Here is a 26,804-nt window from a genome sequence, read left to right as displayed (position 1 = left end):
TCTTTTTAAGGTTCTATATTTGTTTAGTTAGTTTTTTTTTATGTTCTATGAAGTTGTAAAGTCGCTTCTTTGAAAAACATTGCTCTATTTCTAATGTCGAATAATTTTTAATACCCATACTGAGGCTTCAACTATCTGCTCTATTAATTATGCATCAATAGAAACGGCTGCTGGATTTGTATGTAAAGTGTATTATGTTAGCATACAATATGTAGATAATTGGAATGAAACATGTCGCGAATGAGTTAAAGGTGCAGTACGTGGGCCGACAAACTGTCGCTTAGCGTTGTTTTATTTACAATTGTACCATAAACAATTGAGTCTGATATTTGTGTCCCAAGTTTAAATTAGATGGCTTTTGGGCAGAAGTTTTAGTAGCCGTGGTACAATATTTTCTTCAAAAATATCACTGCCAAACCTACATATGCTGCCAAATTTCTGTTTGCCAAAGCTGGCTATCATTAATTCTTTAGTTAAGCGTACAGATTTTAAAACTATCTAAGGCAAACCAGCTAAGTCCAACTTAAAAACGTACTCTGAGTAAAGTGTGACCGGTTGTTGGACGCAAATCCTTGAACCTATTGATCTCCTGACCGCTATAAGGCGCCATTCAAATTCTACTTAGCATAAAATATACGTACAAATAAAACATTGTGATATTCAAAATCTAATAAATGGAAGACCGGTATCAGCATAAAATTTACTTAATATAAACAATAATATTGAAACATAATACTAGTGTTAGGATTGTTGAGGGTAGTCTCACAAAAGGTTTTATAAGGAAGTATGCGCTGCTGCTCGAGGCAGTCTCTTTCCATCCGTCATTGCGGAACGTCTGACATTTTTGTTTATTTACGTTTGGTTTGAGTTTATACTACAGCGAGGATTATTATGAAGTAGAGTTAAATTCCTTATTTCGCTGTTAGTTTAATTCTTTTAAAATACTTTTGCATGAAATATCTTCTTATACTAGTTATAGAGCGGACATTACGATGCGAATGTGTATGGATAGATGGATGGATGTTTGTTTGTTTGATTACGAGTTCCTTTAAATATATAAAGAATCACTCATTTGTTAGTATGTCACAAGTGACTAACTAGACGGCTTAAACTCTACCAGTAGTAGAGTTTTATGAGCATGCAGCTTGATTCGTAATGTCCCGTCTATTGATATATGTATATGTTAAATGTCTTCGAATATAAATTATTATGATTCGAGGTCACGTTATAAAACTAACAGATATATGTAAAAACGGAACACCCTACATTTCCAACAACCGGTCATTAAGTAGGTTTTGTGCTTTACTGTTACTCTAACTTTTGATTTTCTAGCACATATTTGATTTTTAAAGATAAAATTATTGAAAACTGGTTTGTGAAAATCTAAAGTAGTACAATACGATATATTTAAATAACCTTGAATCTTAGAGCAAGTTTGATAAACGCTAACATAGTTCTGTTTTAAAATTACTTTTCAAATGGCTAAATGAGTGACACTAAAAAGATATCTTAACAATAATAGTTATGGTTCTTGTTATGCATATGTTTTGTTGTTTCTAATTTAGTCAATATTGAAACAAATAAACCTCTAACTTTCGTTCTCAGATGTTATACATACCGCCGGGTAAATCAATTAAAAGCTAATAAATAACAGTCCAGCATAATTAAATATCTGAAAGTAATACTGAACAGTCATATAATGTATTCAAAATGAATTATTACAAACAACACATAAAGTAATTGAAAACGGTCGCTTCAACATGATTTAGTTTATTAATTAATCAATTTAATAAAAATTCATTAATTTACATTGATTTAATTATTAATCTTATATATAAAATTTCCATGTCACAATGTTAGTTACCTCCTCCGAAACGGCTTTACCGACGCGCCGCGCGGACGGAGTCGCGGACAACAGCTAGTATTGATATAAGCATGAGGAGGGAAGAATCGCATGTGTCAAGAACTTTATGAATGTAGAGGAGTACTGAAGAGACAGTGGCGACTAAATATGAAGATAGAACATTCTAGAGAACGAACACGTTTGAAATCACCCAATTTTTTAAACAACTCTTTTAACAATTTTAAAGCAGAGAAAGTCATTATTAATTTTTGACTTTCTTGTTACAAACCATAAACTTTAACATACTAGAAAATAATAAAAATAACTACAAGTCCTACTGATCTTTATAAAAAAACATTTAATGTTGCCACAAACGAAAGTGAAGGCAGGCACTTGTACTGTGACCGAGGTTCTGATCTTTTACTTCGGGTCACAACAACGCTGTAATACCGTTAACAAGAAACTTCGACCCACAAACAAAACGCCGCGAGAAAAAACCTTATTAAGTTGTCTACCCCAGTTAGAAGTTTTAATTTTAATTGCATTTCGTAATTAAATATACTAGTTTAAATCATGTTAATAGTAATGTATTGTGAATTTTGTCATTTTTTTATCTTATTATGCATATTGAGAGTTGTTAATAAATTGTCAACGGAACGAATCATTGCCAATAAACCATGTATCGTATTAAACCCAACAAACCTATTTATGCCATAACAAATTGTTTTTTTATTCGTTGAGAGTATTTTTTACTAATATTACATGTGCGAATGTTTAGATAGATGTATGGATGGATGTTTGTTTGAAAGTATATCCAAAATGGCTCAACGGGTCTTGATGAAATTTGCCCTAGATGTAGAGCATAGTCTGGAAAAACACATAATTTACTAATTAAGTTGTTTTTTAATTCCGCGCAGACGCAGTCGCGGACGACAACTAGTGAGTTTATAAAATGAAACTGACAATCGGTCGATGACATTATAGAAGAAGTACGTGCGTGCAACCTGACTTCCACACCAGTGTCAATTAAATTGTTAATTAAAATGTTAAGTTACAATGCACGACTTTTTCACCACCGAATTAATGGCGAAGTAAAGCATTCTTGACATATTCACATTTAATTCGAAGAATAATTTGAGTCGAATTAATGAGACCACGAATCAATGCCATTAAAATAACCTAAAAAAAAAACAGTAATGTTAACTTGCTCCACGACCTTAATAGAAAATTTGAAGGCCAAAAATATCAACATTTTAACCAGTCGAAGTACAAGTAAAGGTCTTATATAGGATATTAAGAATCAAATAAGTTTATACGTAAATCTGCGTAAAAAACCACAAGCACGATTTCGAATCTGGTGCCCGAGTGAATCTGCACTACCGGACGGTAGCGAGTACTGATGTCGGTACATATCGCCATATTAATCTGCGGTGAGTCATCTCTCCACGTGTTCCAATTGCGACAGACAGGACAATGCGAACAGAAAAACGGCCCGGGTTCGAACGGCGCCCGGCACAAACAAAAAACCTACACTCCCTGAAACGACCGTTGCTTGCACGATTGAGTAATAACGTATGAATTATTTACGATGTCGCAATGTTCCTTACATGCCTTTTTAGGTGTTTCGCGCACGAAACTCTTTTGAAATTACTTGCGAAGAAATAACATTAATTATAGTCATTCTCTCTGATCTGTCCTCGAGGGCGGCGGCGTCCCACTGGCCTTAAAACGTCGACGTTATTCCCTTCTTCAGATAAATAGAAAGAATTATCTAGCGAGATAAATTCCACAATGCGCTTGTGCGCACGCCGTTTCCATTTCTGTAAGAGTTACACAACATGTCAACGTTCACCAAACACGGCACAGTGACCCACTCAATGTTTAATGCTGTTTGCCCACTTGCAGGTTCACTTCGCTTGTTGAAAATGGACATTAAAGTTAATGAAAAAAAAGAAAATATCGTGACGAACGCACTATAAAAGAGAAATTGTGTAATTCACACGCTTTAAAACTTTAATGTACGCATATATTAAGTGAATTATAATTAAACGCTTTTATTTATAAAGTAAGTGAAGTAAATTTTCAACGTATTTATACGTTGAAATTATTATGAGCTTTTAAATGACTTCGGAGATATTTAAAAAAGAAACGTGAAATGTATGCTTTTTATGTCTAATCGAATGGTTCCTTTTATATCAAAATAGTAAATTTAAAAGATCAACTTTATGGTAATAGTAAATAGAAGAGGTGGTGCTTTTTGACCGCACCGCAATATAATTGCTTATTATAACTGAATGTTCTTCAGTCAGTTGCCGCAACAACTAAATATTGCTTAGATTTAAGACATCGATTTATGAATCGTTTAATAGCATTAAATTAGAATGTCGTGTGACTTTTAAAGTCGATCTTGGAGATGTCAGAGAATGAGGCTGTGTATTTGTATGTAGGTAACAAGAAAAATATTTAAAAACATTCATAAACATCTCGCTACGTCAGATAACGCTACAAAACATGGCTTCTTTTAATTTTATAAGTCACGAACAAGCTATTAGATGTAACTGTATAAACGATAACAATACAATGCTTAGTTTAAACAATTATCAGAATTATTAGTCGAATACCAATATTTAAAAATAACATTAATTCGTTAACAATATTCTTGAGAATTAACTAAACTATTCGCCTATTTATTTATTTAAAAAAAAAACAATAAGTGACTTACAATGGTGAAATGAATGAACTCTTTAAGTTTACAGATTGTATTATCACAAATACGTAGAAAAAAAATCCATTATTAATTGATTTATATAAAATAATGTAAATAAATGTCTATTCAAAGACGTACAATCATTTCATGATCTATTTGTTAATAATAGGACGGTAAGATTGATCAAAGCTTTGAATAATAAAAGCGAATTATTTTCCATTAATTTACGTATAGAAAAACAACAATTAAATGGCGTCAACTGTCTGAAATCCATTAATTACATTAACATTACGTGTACAACAACAATAGCGTCTTTCTAGAAACTACGACAATGAGCATTCTTTCAAAATGGTAACGAAGTCAGGGTTTACTAGGAAGACTATTATTTTAATTACATCACTTTAAATAGTTTAATTTTCTGTAATAATATATGCTTATTAGATAATTGTAACGTAAATGAGTCTCCTCTAATTGTTGTTAGAATAATTACCCTATTCGCATTTAATGCATAGATCCTCAATCCTATTTCTGTTTGTCCTATTTTAACATTGTAACAGTTAACTGAATGGTCCACTTAATAGAATAGATTCAAGCTCAGAGAACCGTTAGCGGTAGGTTTTATCACTTCAATGACATAAGCACGCCCACGCAAGATACCCAAGCGAGGTATAAAGCGTCATTACCCACTGTCCGCACCTACGTGCTGCAATTATGCGCTACCGAATCATAATAATGATAGACAAAGATATATAAATAACTGTTACTGTTTGATACTTTGACACATACTATAGACATATTTATTTCTAGGAGTGTAATCAATAGAAAAAAACACAATTTTTTGGAACGAAGTTCCTTATCGCGCGTTGTGAAAGGGGGCTAGACGGAAAAAATTCTTACGAAAAGTTGTCACGACACTTTTTGCTATATCACCATGGCAACGACGTGACAATATATAACAAAAATTCATAGAAATAAAATGTACTTCTTGTGAAGACTTAAGTTTTTTATTCATAGAATAAACATTGGTTCCTTCACTAATTAATAGAAAGGAACTTCGTTCCATCCGAGTGTCCCTTGACACCTCTTAAGTTTTTTATATTTAACAGATTGTAAACTGTTACAATCAGGGGTAAAACACGAATGGAATAACTTCTCACTAGTAACAATTTGTTCAGTTGTAATCATTTTGGCAGTAGTAAGATTCGATTGAGTTTGACTGACAATGATTGAGACATTCGCGTTAAAAATATAGGTATCGTATAATTAACTTCATTATCCCTTGTTTCCGAAACAAAGTAACATTAACACAACATTCAAGCCAAAGTTTGTTAAAGATCGTTATCAATAAAGCTTGTTTGGGTGAAATATTCGTGCGCATTCATCGATTCTATCAAAAGTTAGTTCAGACCACCCAACTATTTAAATGGCGTGACTATCGCATTGCAGCGTAACAAATAAATTGATTCAAATTGAATATCTGTTACTGTTGCAGTTAACTTTAAACCACAACAATCTTAGTACACTGACCTCTAGTATATTGTCAACGATAACAGTTAAACATCAAAAGACTGCCGCACTGAAAATACCATAGTTCTTTTTAATATTACTTATATTATAAATGCGAATGTTTAGATAGATGGATGTTTGTTTGAAGGTATCTCGGAACGGTTAAACGAATCTTAATGAAATTTTTCACAGATGCAAAACATAGTTTGGAAGAACACATAGGTTACTTATTACGTGTTTTTTAATTCTGCGCGGACGGAGTCACGGGCGACAGCATGGCTATTAATTAAAAAGAACAGTTAGGAGAAATTTAAAAAAGGTTATTTATTGCAAGCGATGATTTATGTCATATTCACTTCATCAAGTTTTATTAACATATTTTTAATTAATTTTATCCAGATTTTAATTGACTTATGTATAGAGATTAATTTTTTGAGAAGAATTCATTTTGTTTACCTGACGTTACGCAGAATATATAAGACAAGGAACTTTAGCCTTTTATAAAGTAGTGTGACAATAAACTCTTGGTTATTTTTCTCCTGCATAATTTAATTAAATTTAGTTACAATGTAAGTTTAAGGTTTTCTACTCTGGAATAATTTATAGGTCTTAAACAGACCTATTTCAAAATAAAAACAGAAGTTAAATCTCATTACTGAAACGATTTCGCACGACTTGAAACTCGCGATAAACGATTTCAAAATAACAGTAACAAGTTAAAAAAAAACCTACTTACTTTGTCCTTTACGAGCTCTGATCGGATTCGCTCCGAGTAATGGCTTTTTTAAGCACCAAAACTTCCAGCAAATGTCAGATAACATTAACTCACCTGGAAAAGAGGAAAAAGGGCGATTAATTAAATGAAACAAGAGCTGAGGTGAAATAATGAAATCGTTTATTGCATGCAATAAAGCCGACGTCGAACACAATTTATTTGACATGGGAGATTTCTTTTGACGAAGCGAAAAGTTAAAGTGAACATTAGCATAAAACATAATTTGATATTACTGTTGAGATTTAAGATGTGCTCCTAACTTAAAATTTCACTCGTCATCATGCTGATTTATTTACTTACAGAAGATCACAGTATGTACTTCCATATCTCTGTTAACCGTCATATCTGAATTCACTACTTTTGTATACTAATGCTCCACCCATCACATTTTCTTCGCTTTTTTAACTCTTAAAAAAATTAAATCAAATAACAAATATTTATTAAATATTAGCTTTTACCCGCGACTCCGTCCGCTTGGAATAAAAAATAGAAAACGGGGTAAAAATTATCTTATGTCCGTTTCCTGGTTCTAAGCTACCTGCCCACCAATTTTCAGTTAAATCAATTCAGCCGTTCTTGAGTTATAAATAGTGTAACTAACACGACTTTCTTCTATATATATATAGATTTATTGGAAATACCAACATTGTTGAATGGTTTGTTCTTTGCTTATTCTTTTAAATGAAAATACAAAAAAAAATTACGTTTGTCAGTTCATGGACCATATTGTCCACAACTTAAATAAATTAGCAAAAAGTTGGCATTTGCATCACGACGATATTTAAAAAATATACTAAATTCAAGAACACTGGCGCCAAAATAATTCCAAGATTTTATCAATAAACTGTGAAATTTCATTAACATCTTATACCAAAATGGTCTTTTTATAATTACCGTTGGTTATTATTTCCAGAGAGAATTCCAAAAGTAAAAGTGTATCGAGTGAGAACACATTACGAAAAGTTTAAACAAAAACAAAGTAAAAAGAATTATGTTACGCAATTATGATAATGCTAGTTGTAGCTCGCGACTCCGTCCGCGCGTTATTAAATAAATCAACTTAATCAGTAGCCTATGAGTTCTTCCAGACTATGCTCTACATCTAGGCCAAATTTCATTAAGATCCGTTGAGCCCTTGTGACCTTCTAACAAACATCCATCCATCTATACATTCGCATTTATAATATTATAGTAAAATTATAAAAAAAAGTATTTTTGTACATGTTTTTTATCCACTATACTACTATTCTACAATCACAATTATCCATACATTAATAAAGACTTCAATCTACGTATACGGAAAATAATTGCTTTATCCGATAATTACTCTACATTAAAGTTTATTGCAACTTTAGAAAACTTATCAGTTAAAACCACAAACGACCAAATGCTCTTACGATTTTAACGACATCTATAAAATTAATTGATAAACTTCTTTATTTCTAACATACAGACTTCAAATTAGGATGTTTTCTTTAATATATCTGAAGTAATTAGTTTATGAAGGAAGTAACTAATAACTAAAAAGTTTTTATCAATTTATTGAGTACTTATCTTACTTATTATAATTGCTAATGTTTAGATGGATGTAGGGTTGCCAGGTAGCCAAAACTACTAGCCGGACTGACATATATTATTTAGGATTTTGTCTCAGTATTAATAGGTAAAAAGCCTAACAAAAACCGGAAAACCGTTTATTTTGGCCGGACACGCAATCAAAAAACCTACCTGTGTCCGGCTTTATCCGGACGCCTGGCAACGCTATATGGATGGATGTTTGTTTGAAGGTATCTTCGGAACGGGTCAATGGATCTTGATGAAATTATGTACAGATGTAGAACATAGTCTGGAAGGACTTATTGTTTTTTTTTTATTCCGCGCGAACGGAGCCGCGGGCGGCAGCTAGTTTTGTATAAAGATTGATTCCATTCATGTACCTTTGCTACGTGATGTAATTTAATATTTAATTACAATTTAGTTTCCTTTGGTCGTACATTGTACAAAGTACATAATAACATCCGTTGATGAATAACTAAATATGCCAAACTTCTAAGAATATATTTAAACAAGACGAATAATAATGAAGTCACACTTTCAAATGTCTCATCCGAGCGCAGACAGTGAAGCCACATACAAATCACCAATTGACTTGAAAAATACGTTAATTGCACCGGAGGGGGGAGGATCTTCTAGAGATACCCTTCCTGTCTGGAGAAAGACAGGGATTTAAGTCACTAAGACCTCGTCAGTGGCCAACCTCGAGTTTGATAAAAAAATCTGGTATTTCCAAGCCTTTAAATCACTTTTTATTAATATTATAAAGTGCCAAAGTTTAGATGTATGGATGGATTGATGTTTGTTAGCATGTAACCAAAATGACTAAACGAATCTTGATGAAAGGCACAGAGAAAAACTTGTATCTTGAATAGCGCATAGGCTACATACTAAGGTTTTAATTAATTCTACGCGAGGAGTCTCGGGAAAAATCTAGACCCTTCGTATGTGAATATTATTTTTTTCTCTGTCAATGTGCAAAAGCGAGGGAAACTATGTCCATTGTTCGCGATGTTTGCATACATCGGGATTGTATTTCGTCACGTTGACCGTCAACACCATTGTAAAACGTTAACAGGTAACGATCGAGTTTACTTATCATTGTATCTTGTTATGGAAATGGATACGTTCCCTGAAACTGATAAATGAGAATTTTGTATACAATAACTGATCACACATAGTCCAAACATTATAAAGTTAATAACACAATTATTAACTTAACAAAAAAAAACAACAGAAAGATCAGTAATATAAAATGTGTATATTAAAGAAAAGTTATTTGAAACCATTTTTAAGAACTAACATGTTGATTGACGTTAAGACATTGCACAAGAAGTGAACGATAGGTACATACTTATAATTGATATTTATATGTATTCCATACACGATCACACACACACATACACGCATCTTTCTTTACCATGGCAGCGGCAACGGTGTAATCTAATCAAATCGGTCCCGAGACGGGGCAATGACTTTTGGCGCGCTTTTTTACTTTCCTCACCATGAACGGTAATTTGAATTTTGGGCGAAGACATTCCCGTTCCAATTTATTGTATCCACACAACTCAACCTTGGTTTTTTTAAGAAAATCCGGTACCGACATCTTCTTTGTAAATGTGCAATAAATTATTTTAAAACTAACATGTATATTTTATCAATTCACGAATAGTGAAACACTTTTTTACCTACTGATAATATTAATCTGTTGTGTAAAAATAATTTCACTTTATTAATACAATAAAACCGCATATTATTATATCTCTGTGATTTAAATAATCATTGAAATTTACAGAAGATTTTGAATTGGCTGAGTTCCGAATGCGCTTTGCTTTAATGCTTAAAGAATGTTAAATAAACAAAAGAAAGTTGTAATTGCCAGTTTGCATGTTCTAACACGAACAATCGAGTGCAGCTAAGCTGGTGGTGGAATTAGCATACCGGCTCGGAGCCCACGCAACAGCCAATCCATCATAATCGCTGCTGTGTGCGTAAACCGACTCATTTCAGTACCCACTCGGCATCGACAAACTCATTCCGCATTCAATTCGCGACCTTGCCCTACATAGTTTTAAGTGCGATCTCGATTTTCGTGAAACGTCTGGTAATTTGGTGGAACAATAGTTTAAGTTATTACGTTGTGTTGGAACAGGAAAGCTAATGCCGAAGTACTTTGCAGTTCTGAGGCTCTGGTACTACTAATGTTATACCTCAGTTAACTAAAATTTAAATTTAAATGTCATTGAAAACAATTACAAATTTAGTACACAATACCTCAACATAAATATTAGATTACAGTTTTATGTTAAAACATATTTGCATAATAGCTGATGTAAAGACAAACTTTGAAATTAATATTTCAATGTTTATATTCACAAAGAATACATGTATATTTTTATACTCATTGTTTTAAACTCATCCATGCAGAAAGATAATAAAAAACATTATACAAATCGTTATTGTATTTAACCAGCGGATGTACATTAAGCAACTCGTAAGCAAATATACAAAGTAAATAAACATTGCAAGTGTGCACTGAACGTGTTACGTAAGCAAATGCGAGGACAAATTCAGTTGAGACGTGCGATAATTCATTAGGATAAGTCTCTATTTACTTAACACCTCAATACTGCACTCTCAAGATTTAAAAAATATCCACAGTTAGTTCGTAATTCGATTAGCAACTTCTTAAAGATCTTCTGGTAACAAGTTATTCAATTCAGTTAAAACAAATGGCACGTATAACCGATCTGGTGTAATACTTATGTAATAACATAAAATGTTACGGAGTCAATGTCATACACTGATCTATTAGATCTATAAATGTATAAGTCATTGTTTGGAAATTACAGCTTTTGATTTCGCTAATATTAGTTCGAATTCTCACCACCGCTACCAACCGCAACCATCAGCGCCAAAATGACGAAAATCAAATCGACACAAAATGCCACGGCTTATAGCCTGTCCATGTATAGAGGTCAGTAACGTTAAAACACTTTAAAATACACAATAAGGCACAAACGGAGAAGCAGTGAAAAATTAAAATGCTAATGTCGACAAATATCAGAAGAATCAAGATGACACAATATACTATTTAATATTCATAATATAACCATTAAATAATAATATTATTATTGTATTCAATAATAATGTCATCAAGCCGTCATTTTCATAACATTAATGTGTGTTGATTATTGTTTATTAAATGATGTTCTTCAAGTGTGAACAATATCTATGATGCATATTATCATTACAAAAATATCTGCCTCATAATGTACGTTAATCGTTCCAAATTCGAAAAATAATTTCAGAATGCAAAAATAACTGTCAAAGAGGTTATACTTTATTTCTTTTGAGACGCACTGGCCACAAAGAAAGTTTTCTACGCAAAATAACAATTGAACTTTGACAGTTGTCATTACGTTTTAATAAGTTGAAAATGAAAATGTGACAAAAGTTTTTTATTAAATGAATTTTAAAGACTAATGAATTGTGGAATCATTTCGATATTGTATAAGAGTTAAAAGTCGGAATACTAATACTACCAGTCAAGAATTTTCTATAAACAGAGGTAAATACATTTTACAAGATGCTATACGAATAGTAAGTACACTTCATTACATCGTGCTAAGGTTTCCACAACATATATCAAAATCGTTAATTTCCTATGACTTAAGTTCTCACTCTATTAGCATAATGGTGTTACCACTTACGGGAGCTCTAATTAAAACGATCCACTCTTACGCATTATAGCAGCTAATGGATACAATCACAGGCCAGACCAATTCATTGGACTGTTTATTACTTTATTAAGTCATCGTGACCGGTCAGTGCGGTTAAAGTATTTTTAAATTACCCGCACTTGTTTAGAGTATCCGTAGAAATGAATGGTTGCAACTTGCAACATTGTACGATGGTAATATGCACTTACACTTGAATTACCAAAGCTAAATGGATACGTAATGTGTCGTCTGATAAACGGACTCTTATACGGAATTTAATGTATTCATATCTTACAACGATAAAAGTCAGTTATTCTAGTTTTACTTTTATTTAGTGTTAGTCATGTTTACGAATGTATTTTATTGATCATTACGTTTCTATTTTCATATATTTTAATGTTGTTTTACGAATAAATTATTAATATTACTTAAATTTCGACGCGGAGTAGTGTGCAATGATTAATGCATTTTAATTTGGATAGATGGCGTTTATTTATAATTAATTATTTAAGGTGACGAACTAATCTAAAGTCGCTGCATCACTTTCAACGACTCATAGACAGCAATAAAAAAATGTATGTTGCATTATGGAAAATTTATGGATAAAAGTAGTTATAAATATATTTTTTATCATAATTGATTCGTCTTTATCATTTTTTTTTTGCTGGAAAATTCACACCGATAATTAAATAAAGATTATTTGAAATTGATATATTTTGTCATTTTATTAGATTGATATGTACGAATTACTTTTTATTGTTTGTCTAGTTGTCCGAGTGTTTAAAATGAGTTACATCTACAGCTAAATACTGGAGTGATCGAATCAATACTTCGTAATTACTCATCATCTAATTTCAAGATTCGTCATTAGTTTATACTTAAGTGCTGGCTGAACAATTGTCTTAGATTCGATAATAGTCCAAATGCAAGAATGACGAACCTTTACATAGCAAATGCCATTTCTATAAAAAAAAAAATTACTGGGACCATAGATTTGCCTTGAAATGATTTAGACACAACTTTATAATTATTCCGAACAATCCGCAACGTGATTACTTTCGTTCGCTCCTCATATAATACCTTTTTGGCACACGTGTCATTGGTTCGCCATCCCTGTCCTAGGTGGGTTAGGTTATGTCGCCTTTGTGTTGAGAATTTATATGCCAACTGAACATAAAATACTAGTATACATTAAAAAAAGATTAATTGCAGTCAAAGAATGAGTCACGCAGTGAAACTTGGTACGGTTATTGCAATACGAAACTGAAACGGAAGTTTATTTAGCGCAGAGCTTGTATTAATATAAAAGCGTCAATTTAACGGAGTAATTGTAAATAAGATCGGCTATAACTGGCAATAAACAAACTTGTAATGAATAAAAATTTATCGCTTTCATTTCCGATAAACTTTAATATGCACTATCTCAATTTTAAAATTGATGTATTTAATAATGATTATTATGAACAATCGATATTTCCATTTTGTAAAATAATTTTGTTATGTAATCTTACTAATATTATAAATTAGAATGTTAAGATGGATGGACGTTTGTTTGAAGATATCTCTAAAACGGTTCAACGGATCTTGATGAAATTTGGCATTTGATTACGCGCGGACGGAGTTGCGAACGACAGCTAGTTTATAAAGACTATTTTTATTAATTTGTTGCCGTTCTAAATTCGGAATGCGAAGTAGTAAACGTTATAATTAGAAACTAGAATAACAAGCTGATATTAGCTAAAATACATATTGATGTAGGCCAAAATGTATGCTTTAATTTTTTATACAAATCCAATCAATTTAAAAATGTCTTACTTATCAACATCTAATCGATTTAATACTTACGGCATTGCTTCAGGCAAATTTATATTAAACCTATAATTAATAAAAATGTAAGCGGAACGAGGCGGTAGACTAAAATTAGAACTCTTTGAAAAACTTCCTCGTTTCAAACCGGGCGGGCAGGCTTTCATCAATCAATAGAAGCTGATATGCAGTACAGCGCCCCAGGGCCAGTTGGGGCGTATGCCAACTAAAACTAACTCCATTCAATACACCAGTTAGCAGTAAATTACTGCTTTATTAAACGTTCAGAGCCAGTCCTCAGCAGCGGCTGCGGCGCCAACACGCCGTCAGACCACATCGGACCCTTAATTGTATACAATCTCCATGTATATTGCTCGCCTTAACGTTAGGGTCTGTACAAACCAAACACAAATATCAAGTTATAGATGTCATATTACTTCATATACTGTTATTTAATCTACGATCTTCTTAATTTAGTAAGAAAAGATCACTCCTAGTAATAACAATTTTTCAAGCCATTTTGAATTTATATTACTTTCATTCCATTATCTTAAATGCCACAGATGTTTTATCGTTATTCGAAATAACTGCGTTAATGAAGTAGCAATTTACTTACTATTTTACACCATTTTGGTACACCCTGGTGTGTTATAGCCCTTGTGTGGATTAGATTACAAAATGTGAATCTTAGAACAGAACATTAGCCTGTCTCGGGACTCAATTATCGCACACACATTCGCCACTCTTCGAACTCGACTTGTCTTCATAAACTTGTTTATTTCCCGGTATCATTAAGTGCTTTACTACGCCTAATGTAATTATATCTTTGATGAAATGCATTATTCATTGCATTTGATACGACACATCATTAAAATGTAACTTTTTAGGTAAAAGATTGGAAAAAAATTAATGCATTATCCTAGCATAAAACACTCTGTGTTCTCTTACAGAATACAGACGCAATGCGACAAATCTAATGTGATATTTCGATGGCTCCTACGAATAAGGGCCAATGTGCAAATTGACAACTTTTCAGGAGGGGCTCTCATTTCAATCATGTATAAAAATAGGCCGCATAGGACCTTCTACTTCAACAAAAAAATAACATTTACACCTGTAAATGTATATTTTGTTTAACGCATGTTGTTTACTGAACTAATAGGTAGCTTTTAACACAAAAAAAGTAAAAATCATCAATTTGTTACTTTTGCCCTTTTACATAGGGTCCCATCGATTTAAAGAATGTAACCATAAAGTTTTAACGATAAATTATGTAATGTTTTAAATGTTGTTTAAAGTGGTTTTTCAACTAATTTATTAAATGTCAATAAAGGGTTGCTCAGAAGGAAAAAAGCATAATTTGTATAAAAATTGATTTTTTTATTATGACCAGATGAAGATGCATTCATGCAAAGTTTTAAAAAAACAAAGATGCGCCCGTGCGTGCCGACATGAATACAAGAGGTGCATTTACCAAACCGATATCTCACGGAAGAAAAAAAAACAATTAATAACATTACAAATGATTTAAATCTCACGTAAACTAACTAAAATAGTGTTTACTGCGTTTAATAGTTTGACTCCATTTAAACAAAAGACCCAAGACCAAGTCTAATGAAAGACAAGTTGAAAACATCTTTCCAGAATCATTAAGCATTTCAGACATTCCCAATGTCTTTGCTCCTTTGAAATAGACGTTCTATTTTAAAATGTGCTCTCTATTCTAAACGTTCAAAAGGCGAAAAAGTTTGAGCCACAAAAACATGGCGGAACAATCTGGAACCGTTAAGTAAGCATCTCACTGGAGCCACTGATTGACTTGTTTACTTATAAATGACAACGTTAAAACGGCGTCGTGTACTAAGTCAACGTCGGCACTAGACGGCGTCTTTTATGTGTGTCAAATACGTTAGCCGTTTCTCGATAGATTAATCGATTTATAAACACGATTATGAAACCACGGTCGTAGTTAGGATTACTGGTGGAGGTATTAACACGCAATTACTGAAACGGCGTCGATGAGCGCGGTTACAATTTTATTGGTCGCATATTTTAACGGTGGTTTGCTCTCGGACCGATCGCATGGAACCCGACGCCGCTTTCTGATGGAATAATGTTACACTAGAAGTTTACACCGTCAAGCGATCTATAGAAAGCGCCCCTCCCCCAAGCGAGCAACACGTAAATAGGTTGCTATTTCGGTTAACATTAAAATTGTTAATACTGCTTTTAAATGCAAAGCAGGTTTATTATGTTCATATATCTACCTAACTATGCACTAAGATTTTCGAGATTCAAAGCAAAAGCAGGTTGTCGCGAAGGCCATGCGAGGAGAGAGTTGACATTCTCCACACGATCTCGACAGGGGTTTACTAAAATACGGCAATTAAATGCACGCGAGCCACGTGACGTACAAAGCCGAAGCCACAGTGTCAATGTTCCCAACTGAAAATCAAACAAATTGACGTTTTTTTAACGTTTTAATTGGAATCAGCTTTATCTGGGCGCCACGATCGGCGATACTGTCGCCCGCGTCATGAATATGCAAGCGCATAAAACGCATCGTGACTCATAAAATGTTTACCAGATAACGTAAGTAAATAAAAACTCGTTAGCGACTAGCGAGACGCGGCGAACAAGTCGCATTCGGATGAAGTTGTAGCCGCTTCGGATACCGCACGTCCGAAAACCTCCGGAGAATCGTTATGTACGCAGCTAATGCGGCCATTAGCGATGTCTTTATAACCATCTATGACCCTTGGGAGCTCACACTCGTTCACTCGGCTAGTTTATTTTCGACACATAAAACATCTAGCTAGCGTATAGACGTGTATCCGGAATTAATCTGACAGGTGCAGTCGTGAGAACGGGTTTCCATGTGATTTTGATATGTGACAGCGCTCAGATGGGAGACAGGACGGCTAGTAAACTTTAATTCGACGCATAAATTAACGTTTAAGAGACTTACTATCACTGAACGCAACAGCGAGACCAAAAGAATGAATAAAGATCTTGCGTATGTGTATATATTGCGGTAAAAACACGTAAAAGCAAACATTGTGTTTACTTTTCTAATCTGTCATAATCGTTTCAATGAAAATGATAACGTAGCCAAGCCCGTGACCGAGAGACATACGCAAATATCACGCTTTAGATACCATTGTAAAGTCGGGATACAACACATACTTTTACCATTTAATATACAATATTTCTAGGATTAAAAACGAACAAAATATAGTTCGAAGTTTTCGTAGCCTAAATAAAACGTGAGTTCATAGAGTGCATACGACTTGTTACTACGATAGGATAAAGTCACGTCCCAGTGTAAGAGATTATCAAGACATATGTTTCTTGGCTACGTGACGACAGCAGTGAATAAACGATTTCAAACCAACGTATTATTTTATGATTACGTCATAGCCACACTGCTTTGCATATCGAGTTATCGTAAAAGGACATCGAAAGGTCAAAGATTACAATGCGCATTCGAAATTACTTCTAATTCAGTGTGGAATGTCTCTTATGCTCTTTATACAAGTTTTGTGTTGTGCGTGCAAACATAATGAGTAAATAAAGCAAGTTCAAGCTTATCTAATAAGTACATTCCCTCCGTCACCTACTTACGTGCGAAGTGGATCAAGGGTCTCTCGTGCTCCTTTGATGCGATAACCAAAGTTTATGGCCGTGTACCCAAACAATACTTATAATTATTTTTATTGTTTGGATTTTTTAAATACTAATTCATCTGAATACGGTAATAAAATAAATAACATATAATGATGCATGGTTGTTTGTTTGAAGGTATCTCCGGGACGGCTCAAAGGATCTTGATGATTTGGCATAGATGTAGAACATAGACTATAAGAAGACAGGCATATTAAGTTTTTTTATTTTGATATTTTCAAGAGCATTACAAAGCAAATCGATACATCTTACCATATCACTTACTGAAGCCTGATAGCGTAGGATATATTACAGGGAAATATAATTAAAGGACATCTAAACTATGTAGATACGTAATTAATAACACGTTTCCGCTGGTGAGCTAATACCTTCGGCACACTTCGCGGCGTCCATAGGGTGCGTTCATATATGGCGAATTTGCCGCGAACGGCTGCTCGCGAGCGGTATAAAACCACCTTATGCCGAGTTACGGCCACCGTTGCCGCCGTACATGGGCATTAGCTAATGCAACTGTTTACGGTACAAATTAGCGACTCGGCAGACGACAAAAACTAGCAGCAATTATATAGTATTATTGCTTCGCAAGTATTGCAGTTCTCCGTTCTATAAATTGTTAACAAAGCCCAAGGTTGTTTAAGGCCCATTAAAAATACCGTAATTATAAAATCTATACAATTTTATAGATTACATTACCGGCTTTTTATATATTACTTGTACCATGTTATGAACAAAAAGACTATTATAATTTAAACCTTTAATTAAAAAAACTTTCAGCCTACGATGTATTAAACTGAGACATTTTATCTGGAGGTCAGCACGAAGTATAAAATGTCATAGTAAGCTGGTATAAAGACATCTGATATGTTTATTTCCGTTTGCATGACACTAAACGCCACGATCGTTACAGTTTTGTTACATCGTGGTATAAGTTTACAGTCACGGAGTTCCGAGTAGCAGCCGATCGAAGACCGCTGTGTTGATTCTAATTGTTAGCCGGTGTCTCTTTCGCTTCCACGACACATATCGTTGTTTAACACTGCCGGCCCATTGTGTTGCTAACGGTCCTTTACTCTCCACACGCAAACTGTGTCAAATTGATCTCTATCATTTTATATACCAGTACCGATTTGGTATTTGGAAGCTACATATTAGATAGATTTTAGAAGCATCCTCTATTCCACATTCGTGTTACCTTGAAAAGAATTATCCGCCAACAGGATACCTACTTAAATTAGATACCCCATCGGAAATACTAAGTATTTTTAAATATACATGCACTTAAAAAGGAATATAAAAATTTATTACGATTAAATAATAACAACACACTACCAACAAAAGTTAGATAACAAGGATCCTACTAATTTATGGTAGTTTCAAAATAGAACCATCTACCACGACAATAAAGCGTTAGGCGCAAACAAAACTGTGTGTCGGGGCTCGGGGGCGGGGCGATGGCCGTTGCACCTGGCGCATTCCTCACGCACTTCTTTTTATGCTACACCACTAGATTGACCCGACCAATCTTAACAGAACCTATTCCCCTTACCCGAATCCCTTTATCACAAGAAAACAGAGATAAAAGCGAAACACGCACAGAGTTCCACTTTCAATGGTCAATTGTTGGAAGTTGGAACCCATCTCTAAATACTTTTCTAATTTTAAAGACTGCATCTATCATTGAAAAACCTCAAAAGTTCAAGTATCAAATTAAATCAAAATCCACACGACCGCAACTTAAGAGTCAATATTTACACAGTAAACACCAGTTATTTGTCCGATTGATTTATGACACCCTTTAAAGTATACGAGGGCCCGAGAGAATTAGCGACCGAGTTCGAAACAGTCTTCAATTGCTCCGTCTTAATGGAGAGCTGTCCCAGCTGTCGAGTACAGCTCTAAATAAAATAAGGTGTTGAAATTTACAAAGAATGAACGTTAATTTGATGTTAAATTGTTGTTAGCGAGGAGGGAACGTGGCCAAATGTGTGTCAAAGTACTAAATGTATGTTTGGAGCTGCGCTTACGCGTTAACCGCAAAAGTGTGCGTTTGCGTCGACCGTAACGAAAACATCAAACCTGTTCGGGTAGTTAAAATATTATTAAACAAACACATGTGTGCGCCCCACTAAATGATGATAGTGGGAAAACTAATTATTCTCGCATTACCTGAGCACTGCGCGAAGCAATTTTTAAAGTAAGCAGAGAACGATCATATACTCAACAAGGCATTATAATAATACTTGACTTTATGCCACATTTGTTTATTTAAATCAATAACTTTAACAATACATAATATAATCATAAGGTATACAACATAAAACAAACTATTTTAGCCTCACAGATTAGAATATTTTTAACTTGGTTAATAACCAATTGGTAAACCGTTCCTGCCGACATAGTGATGACTCAAATATGGTAACATTCAATAGCATTCCATCAGTACCGAAACCCATTGAATTCAATTTCACTCACAAGTATAAGCGTGTCTCTCGGACATAACAAAAAAAAGTCATTCACCACGTACCAGTAGAAGTCGGTTCATCAACAAGATTGAGCGGCATGACGTGCATATTTAATGCTAAATCACATAGCACCGCTCGAAGACACTATGTCTAATAACCAAACTTTCACCGGTTCATAGGCAGAGGTTAGTAAAAAAAAATTAGCATGCATTTAGAGTCTGGTTACAGTCAGGTTGGTCTTTGTGGCCATCGTTAGCTACCCATTCGCCGCATCACCTCGCGAGCGCACATCCAACATGGCTATTCGTTAGTGGAGCATTTGTCAAGATAATTGTCCGAACGGAGCCATTTGAGGCATTGACGTTTCCGTATTGTTATAAATAGCTCTCATATCTTGCGTCCAATGTTAATTTAAAGCTTTATTAAAAGGCCTTAAGGCATAAATTGAGTTTGACAGAAAATCAACGGTGTCGTATAGGTTAGCCTTGGCTTTGACATCTCGTCACGTAGTCAAATTTAAAGGTTTTGTGCTAAATTGTGTGGATGTTATGTTAAAGAGATGACAAAAGTAGGTACACAAACAAAATTCTATACTTATGTAAATAGAAAACAATTGTTTTGTTGATTTAAACGTTTGAAATTAAGTTAAGGATTACATCGTTTTTAGTCTTAGTCTAGTTAAGAAATGTTTTATTCATTACTTTTGTATTTAAAAAAAAGTCTATAAGAGTAGTAAGAACAGAACATAACATAGTAGGAAGAACTATATAAGTGCATAGGCTAGTTACTAAGTTTTTTTTAATTTCCAGCAGATGAATTCGCGGGCAAGAGCTAGCATAATTCATAGATCATTATCTCTTATTTATAATCTCTGCTAGCCCAGTAATAGTCATTAGCAAAACGTGGAGATGTAAATATTAAACGCTATTGTCTTACGATGAGCATCTTAGGAATGAATTATAATATATTCTTAATCAAATAATATTATAAATGACTGCAGTACATGTCATCATCGTACTTATACTCGTATTTATTTTGCGAAACATTCATCAACTTTTGGATTCGATAAAACAAGGTGATTTATAACAACTTTTTAAAACAAGTTTATACGTTGCAATAATCGATAAAAATAAAAAAATAATAATATGTAGTACTAGTTCGTATGACAAAACCTACGTTTAAAACAAGCATAGTTACAAGGATGATTACCAAAATTGAAAATAATCATGATTATGGTAATTAAAATGTAATTACTTTAATCGCTTAGTTTGAATTACCTAAAAAAAAACAAGTTTCTTTTTTTACATTCAACTGAATCCATTACAATGAAATATTTCTCATTAGCTAAATTTAAATTTTCCAGAAATGAATTATGTTCATTTACTGTGTTAAAAGCAAATAGTATAGTAACAGATATTATTTGATCACCATTCATATTAATTATTACGTAAGCTTGACGAAGGATCACACTTGAGTATCAACGACATTGGTTCAAATACAAGTTCTTATGAGTTTCCACTTTTAGAACTACTTTCTACTTCTAATTCACTAAAACAAACATTTATTATTAATCATAATAACGCGAGATGAACTAATATCATACTAATGTTTGTTATTTGTCTTTTGAACTGTATAGATTTAATACAAAACTTTTATTAAATTAAAAAATAAGTCATAGTTTGACATCTTTAACTGTTTTGTTTTATTATTTAATAAGACCATTGTAAGTTGGCCCCAACAGGGTTACTTACCGTTTTATTGTAACAGGTGCTTTCATATATTTGTATATAACGAAATAATCCGCGAACATTAACACCACGACTTATTACCTGATAATAACTACACTTAAATGATCGCTGATTCACCGTTTTTATAATTTATTAACAACTAGCTTTCGCTCGTGACTCCTTCTATCCGTCCAACATTCGCATTAAAATATGTTAAAAATTTTACAAGATTTTTAACGACTTTCTAAAGCACAATTAGTTATCACATTATTTTTCTTCAGTATATCTAAAATATTTTGTTTTGAAAATTATTTATTAATTATTTATTTAATAATGTCCTAAAAAACCTAAATACTGTACGATTTCTACTTCCAAGAAATTTATAAGTGTGCGCTCGCGCACGTGCAAAAAAAACGCTTGTAATAATATTTTCCTCCATTTTAATTATAAAAAGCCATTCTAATTTAAAAAAAAAGCAATGACATTTGGCTAGTCCCCTCCTTACTCACTTCACCTCGAATTGACCTACACATTTTCATTAATAAAATGACTCGTAGTATTTTGTTTGTAAAAAGTAATGTGTCCATGTTTTTTACAGGATTTGTTACATTGTTAATAACTTTATCATTGTTGAGTTAACTTTGAAACTAACTGTTTTTCTTTCTGGTAAATAACAAATAACTATGAACAATAAACTACCACTTGACCACGATCCCGCCTGACATTAACTTGTGATGAATCTGATTTACTATACGTAGGTTTCCGAGACCGATATTTCCGTTTAAAATATAACGTCATCCCTGTCATTATCTTTAACAACAGAGATAACAATATGTTTTAAACGGGGATTTCGTTCTCAAAAACCCACGGTATATCTTTGTTATGTTATAAAGAGCCTTTAAAGAAAAGGTGATAGGTAATTTTTACTATACGTACCTTCAACAGATCAAATTAATATGTTATACTAAAACATTCATGTAACGTTATACTTTAATATATTTTATTCACACTAAAACAGTTATTGATTTTTAAACAAACCAATAAATGACTCGAATGTACAACAACATACTCTATTGCATTTAAATAAGGTATAATATAGTTTGTTGCCGAAGTAAGTCCACTTTCTCAGATGTACGTGAAATTTAACTCCTGCACACACTCGATTGAATCTTCGTTGACAGTTTTATACAGCGGCTGAATATTATGATCAGTGTTTATATAAATATGTGCCACTGACATTAATCGTTATTGATATTAATCAGTTATGTACACCAAAGATTATATAACAAACCATACACATAACACGTAACTGTTTACATTATATGTATAAACTACTAGCTGTCGCTAGCGACTCCATCCGTGCGATATTATTATTGTTTTTTAATTCCGAGCAGACGATGTCGCGGGCAATTACTATATTCTATATCATTATTGTTTATCTAAATCCAACTGCGCTATTTGTGTAATACAGTAGTGAAAGCTTGTTTTTTTTTAATTATTTCGTTGATAAGTACATAGCTAATACATAACAGAATGTACGTCAGTGCTCGCCCACTTATCTTATCAGTGTAATTATCTAACATTGATAACGCGTGTGTTCACACACATGTGGCTGTTTCCGTGTACCTTGTGACAGAGTGTTAGCTCATTTTATATGTAATTAGCGGCAAATTGAAATAATACTGCTTATGAACCACGGAATTCCAGTATTCTTTTATAGAATTCTTTTTAACTTAACAAATCAAGATGTTTCTTTAATTTTAAGTTGAAATACTTTGTCCTTCTTTATCATTAAAACAACGACAAAAAATAACACATTTATTAGGAAAAACTACAAAAGTGAAATTAAAAACGAAAAGGCAAAATTTACTCAATTTTAGGTATTTCACGTAGGCATTATTGTAAGATATTATAATTTAAAAATGAAAAATTATGTTAGTCGTATCAATCACGTGGTCCAATTTAATTCACGAATAATCCGACAGAACAGTATAAATATTGAGTCCCGGACAACTGGATGACAGAATGCTTCCACGTTCCCTCTAGCCATATCATGCGTCTATGTTTTATACGGCTACGAGTTAGTCTAAGCAAGTTCACATGTAAGGAAGTCCCGGTAAGAACAGTTACTTCATCGATTTAATACAATACAGAAACAGTATTGACAAGTGTTTCTTAACTGGAGGAATAATTAACATCAAGTAATAATGTCTACCGCAGGGACTAGTGCAATACTTTGATTTTAAACTAAACTGGAGTATTATTTAAACAAGAAATACTATATAGACATTAGCGAGAGAGGTTTTGTCACTATGCTTGTCAGGATTTTAATAGTTTCATATCCTTTCTAACATTTGTTTATATAAAGTAAGTCAATAAGGCAAGTGAATCCATTTGTCATTCTGCAATACTGGTGTATGTCTGCCCATGCATTTTGGTTACACCGGATACAGGTATTTTAGATACAGGTTATAAAAAAAATCTCAATTTAAAATGAGTACAGCTAAAAGTTTTTTAAACGTCAATTCAAAGTTTTTTTTCAACTTATTTATTAATTGAAATACAGAAGTAATTCGTATATACATTCAATTAAAAATATACACGCCGTCTTTTTATTTTTAAACCCGTTGATGTTTTCCGCCTTCATGACACCGAAACCGTTGATCATGATACATTTTTAACCTGTTAATGTCTTCCTTCCGCCTTTATGGCGCCAAAGCAGTAAAATATAAAATGATGCATTTTTATGCTGTCAATGCCTTTGACCTTTCTGGCGCCAAAATAATGGAATCTCGAACGATTATTTTCAGTCGTTTTATTTTTGCCGCCAATTTTATTAAATCAAGAAAACATGAAAATGGTTTTATGAATTGTTTTTTTTTTCGTTTAGAAACATACAATACATATTTGGTGAATAGGTAGTGTGAAATTACTACTTTAATACTTTAGTGTAGATTTATGCAAAAAAAAATACTTTTGTAAATTAACACAGGTGTTAAAGATAGTTTATCTTTGAATTTAAAATAAGCAGCTCGTTCATGTGATTTTAAACTAATATTTTATATGTGCGTACTACATTAGAAATACATTCATGCTCTCAACCAACATACGGATATAAGTTCATTACAAAAAGTGGTACCTACCTACCCACATTGTTCTATACTTTTTGGCTTCAGGTATTCCGTTAGATCAACACTTAAACACTGGCGGGCCACTACTCACACATGCAGATGACAACACAGGCAAATTATGTATAATGATTAGAAGTCGTTTTGTTGTTTGCATTTTGGTCCAAATATGAAAAAAGAAACTCACCCGATTAGATTCCAATGCCTCGGCACTGTGCTCCTCCTTCTGGCGGAAGCAATTAGTGCACTTGCTTTTATTGAAGATGTTCGGTGCAAATTTCCTGCAATCCGATCGCCCAGACATGATTGTCAGAGGTCAGGGTCAACTTAACGTTCACTATGTCACCGTGCACAGCATGATGGTACTCAAAACACAATCACTTAAGGAATATTCGCTTTTTATTAAACGAACACGTAGTTTTTCACGCGTTCACCCACCGGTGAGTGAGCTATCAGCAAAATCACTGCAAGTAAAGTGAGCGTAAGCGTCAAATAAAACACATGCACAACACAATCTCCTTCGGTAACCGTATTCCGAAGTAGTCGAATGATCGCGTAAACAATATTCGTATTCACGTCAAAATAAACATCGATTTTACAACAACCACGCGGAGTTCGCGAGCGCACAACAACACGACCGCTCGTCCATTTTACATCTGATAGAAAAGCAAGCGCGAGCGGCGAACAAAGTTGTTGTTTTACAACTTCTCTTTTCTTGTTACGTCTTGTCATAGGAAATTCGATGTGGTTGTAACTTACCAATGTAGTGGTGACATTTGTCTTCTCTCTTTAACGCGTGCAACTTAAATCGTTTTGTTCTCCTCACACCATTCTTAATTAACTTAGCAGGTGTTCTGACATCTATCGAGTGTTTTGGCATGTTCATTCCAACAAAGTTAGATGACGCATGAGTCAAGTCATCAAGCTTGACGATTTAATAAGTATCCGATAGGTGGCGCTGTTTCATAATTTAAAAATTTATTGAGGGTCCATGTGAATATATAAAAAAGGGATAATGAGTAACGTAATATAACACAACTTCATTTTTTATGCTAGAAAGTGGTAAAGAAACAATCGGTTTACAAAACCTGATATTAACCGACCTATGTTACAATGAACAATGTAATGTGGACACGTGATTTTGTGGATAGGGCAGAGGAGAGGTTAAACCGAAAAATAATATTTCCTTTTAGAAGACCATTAGAACGTCACATAATATTTTAATGATATTATAAATGCGAATGTTTGGATGGATGGATGTTTATTAGAAGGAATCTCCCGAACGGCTGCATGGATCTCGCTGAAATTTGGCATAGATGTAGAACTGGAAGAACACATAGGCTTATAGTTTTTTAATGCCACGCGGACAAAGTCGCGGGGGATAGCTAGTTTTTTTTAAATAAAAATGGATTTTTTACAGATTCTGTTGATTTTGCAATACTTTACATCTACGTCATTACTCCAAGCGATGTCAATAAAAAATAAAATCCAGTATTTTAGACATATCCAATTTTAATTGCCTATAAAAATATATTTTAACGCACTAAATTATCAGGTATAAATATACTCAGGTATATTTTTACCCAAAATTACATCTCAAAACAAAATAAAATACTTGGACAACTCGACTATATTTGAAAAACCAAAGAGTATAGTAAGGATAGTCTAGTAATGGTAACGAAAAAGTGATGGTAAATGGTAACAAATTTTACTCGTAGTCCCACATCCCACAAGGATCTCATGGTAGACAAAAATAAGTACTTTTTCATAAAAAACAATATGTTTTTCATTATCAACACAGTCTAAGAATTAAGGTTAGGTTAGGTTAGTTTTTTAAGGTAAGGTTAATTTTTGCAATTCTTCCTTTGTTTTATTTATTAATCCAAACAA

General features: G+C 33.3%; 1 protein-coding gene across 1 annotated transcript in view; it reads right to left on the bottom strand.

The window, feature by feature from the left end:
- The window catches only part of LOC106720728 (protein outspread), a 221,741-nt gene extending 196,157 nt beyond the window's left edge, over nt 1-25,584 (bottom strand). Inside the window, exon 1 of the mRNA XM_014515481.2 lies at nt 25,102-25,584. Coding sequence (XP_014370967.2) covers nt 25,102-25,218 — 117 coding nt within the window. The 5' untranslated portion in view covers nt 25,219-25,584. The remainder of the gene's footprint in view (nt 1-25,101) is intronic.
- Nucleotides 25,585-26,804: the final 1,220 nt, after the last annotated feature.

Source organism: Papilio machaon, chromosome 4 (assembly GCF_912999745.1).
Source record: "Papilio machaon chromosome 4, ilPapMach1.1, whole genome shotgun sequence".
In the NCBI taxonomy this organism is placed as follows: Eukaryota; Metazoa; Arthropoda; class Insecta; order Lepidoptera; family Papilionidae; genus Papilio; species Papilio machaon.
This window is presented reverse-complemented; position numbering and strand designations above follow the sequence as displayed.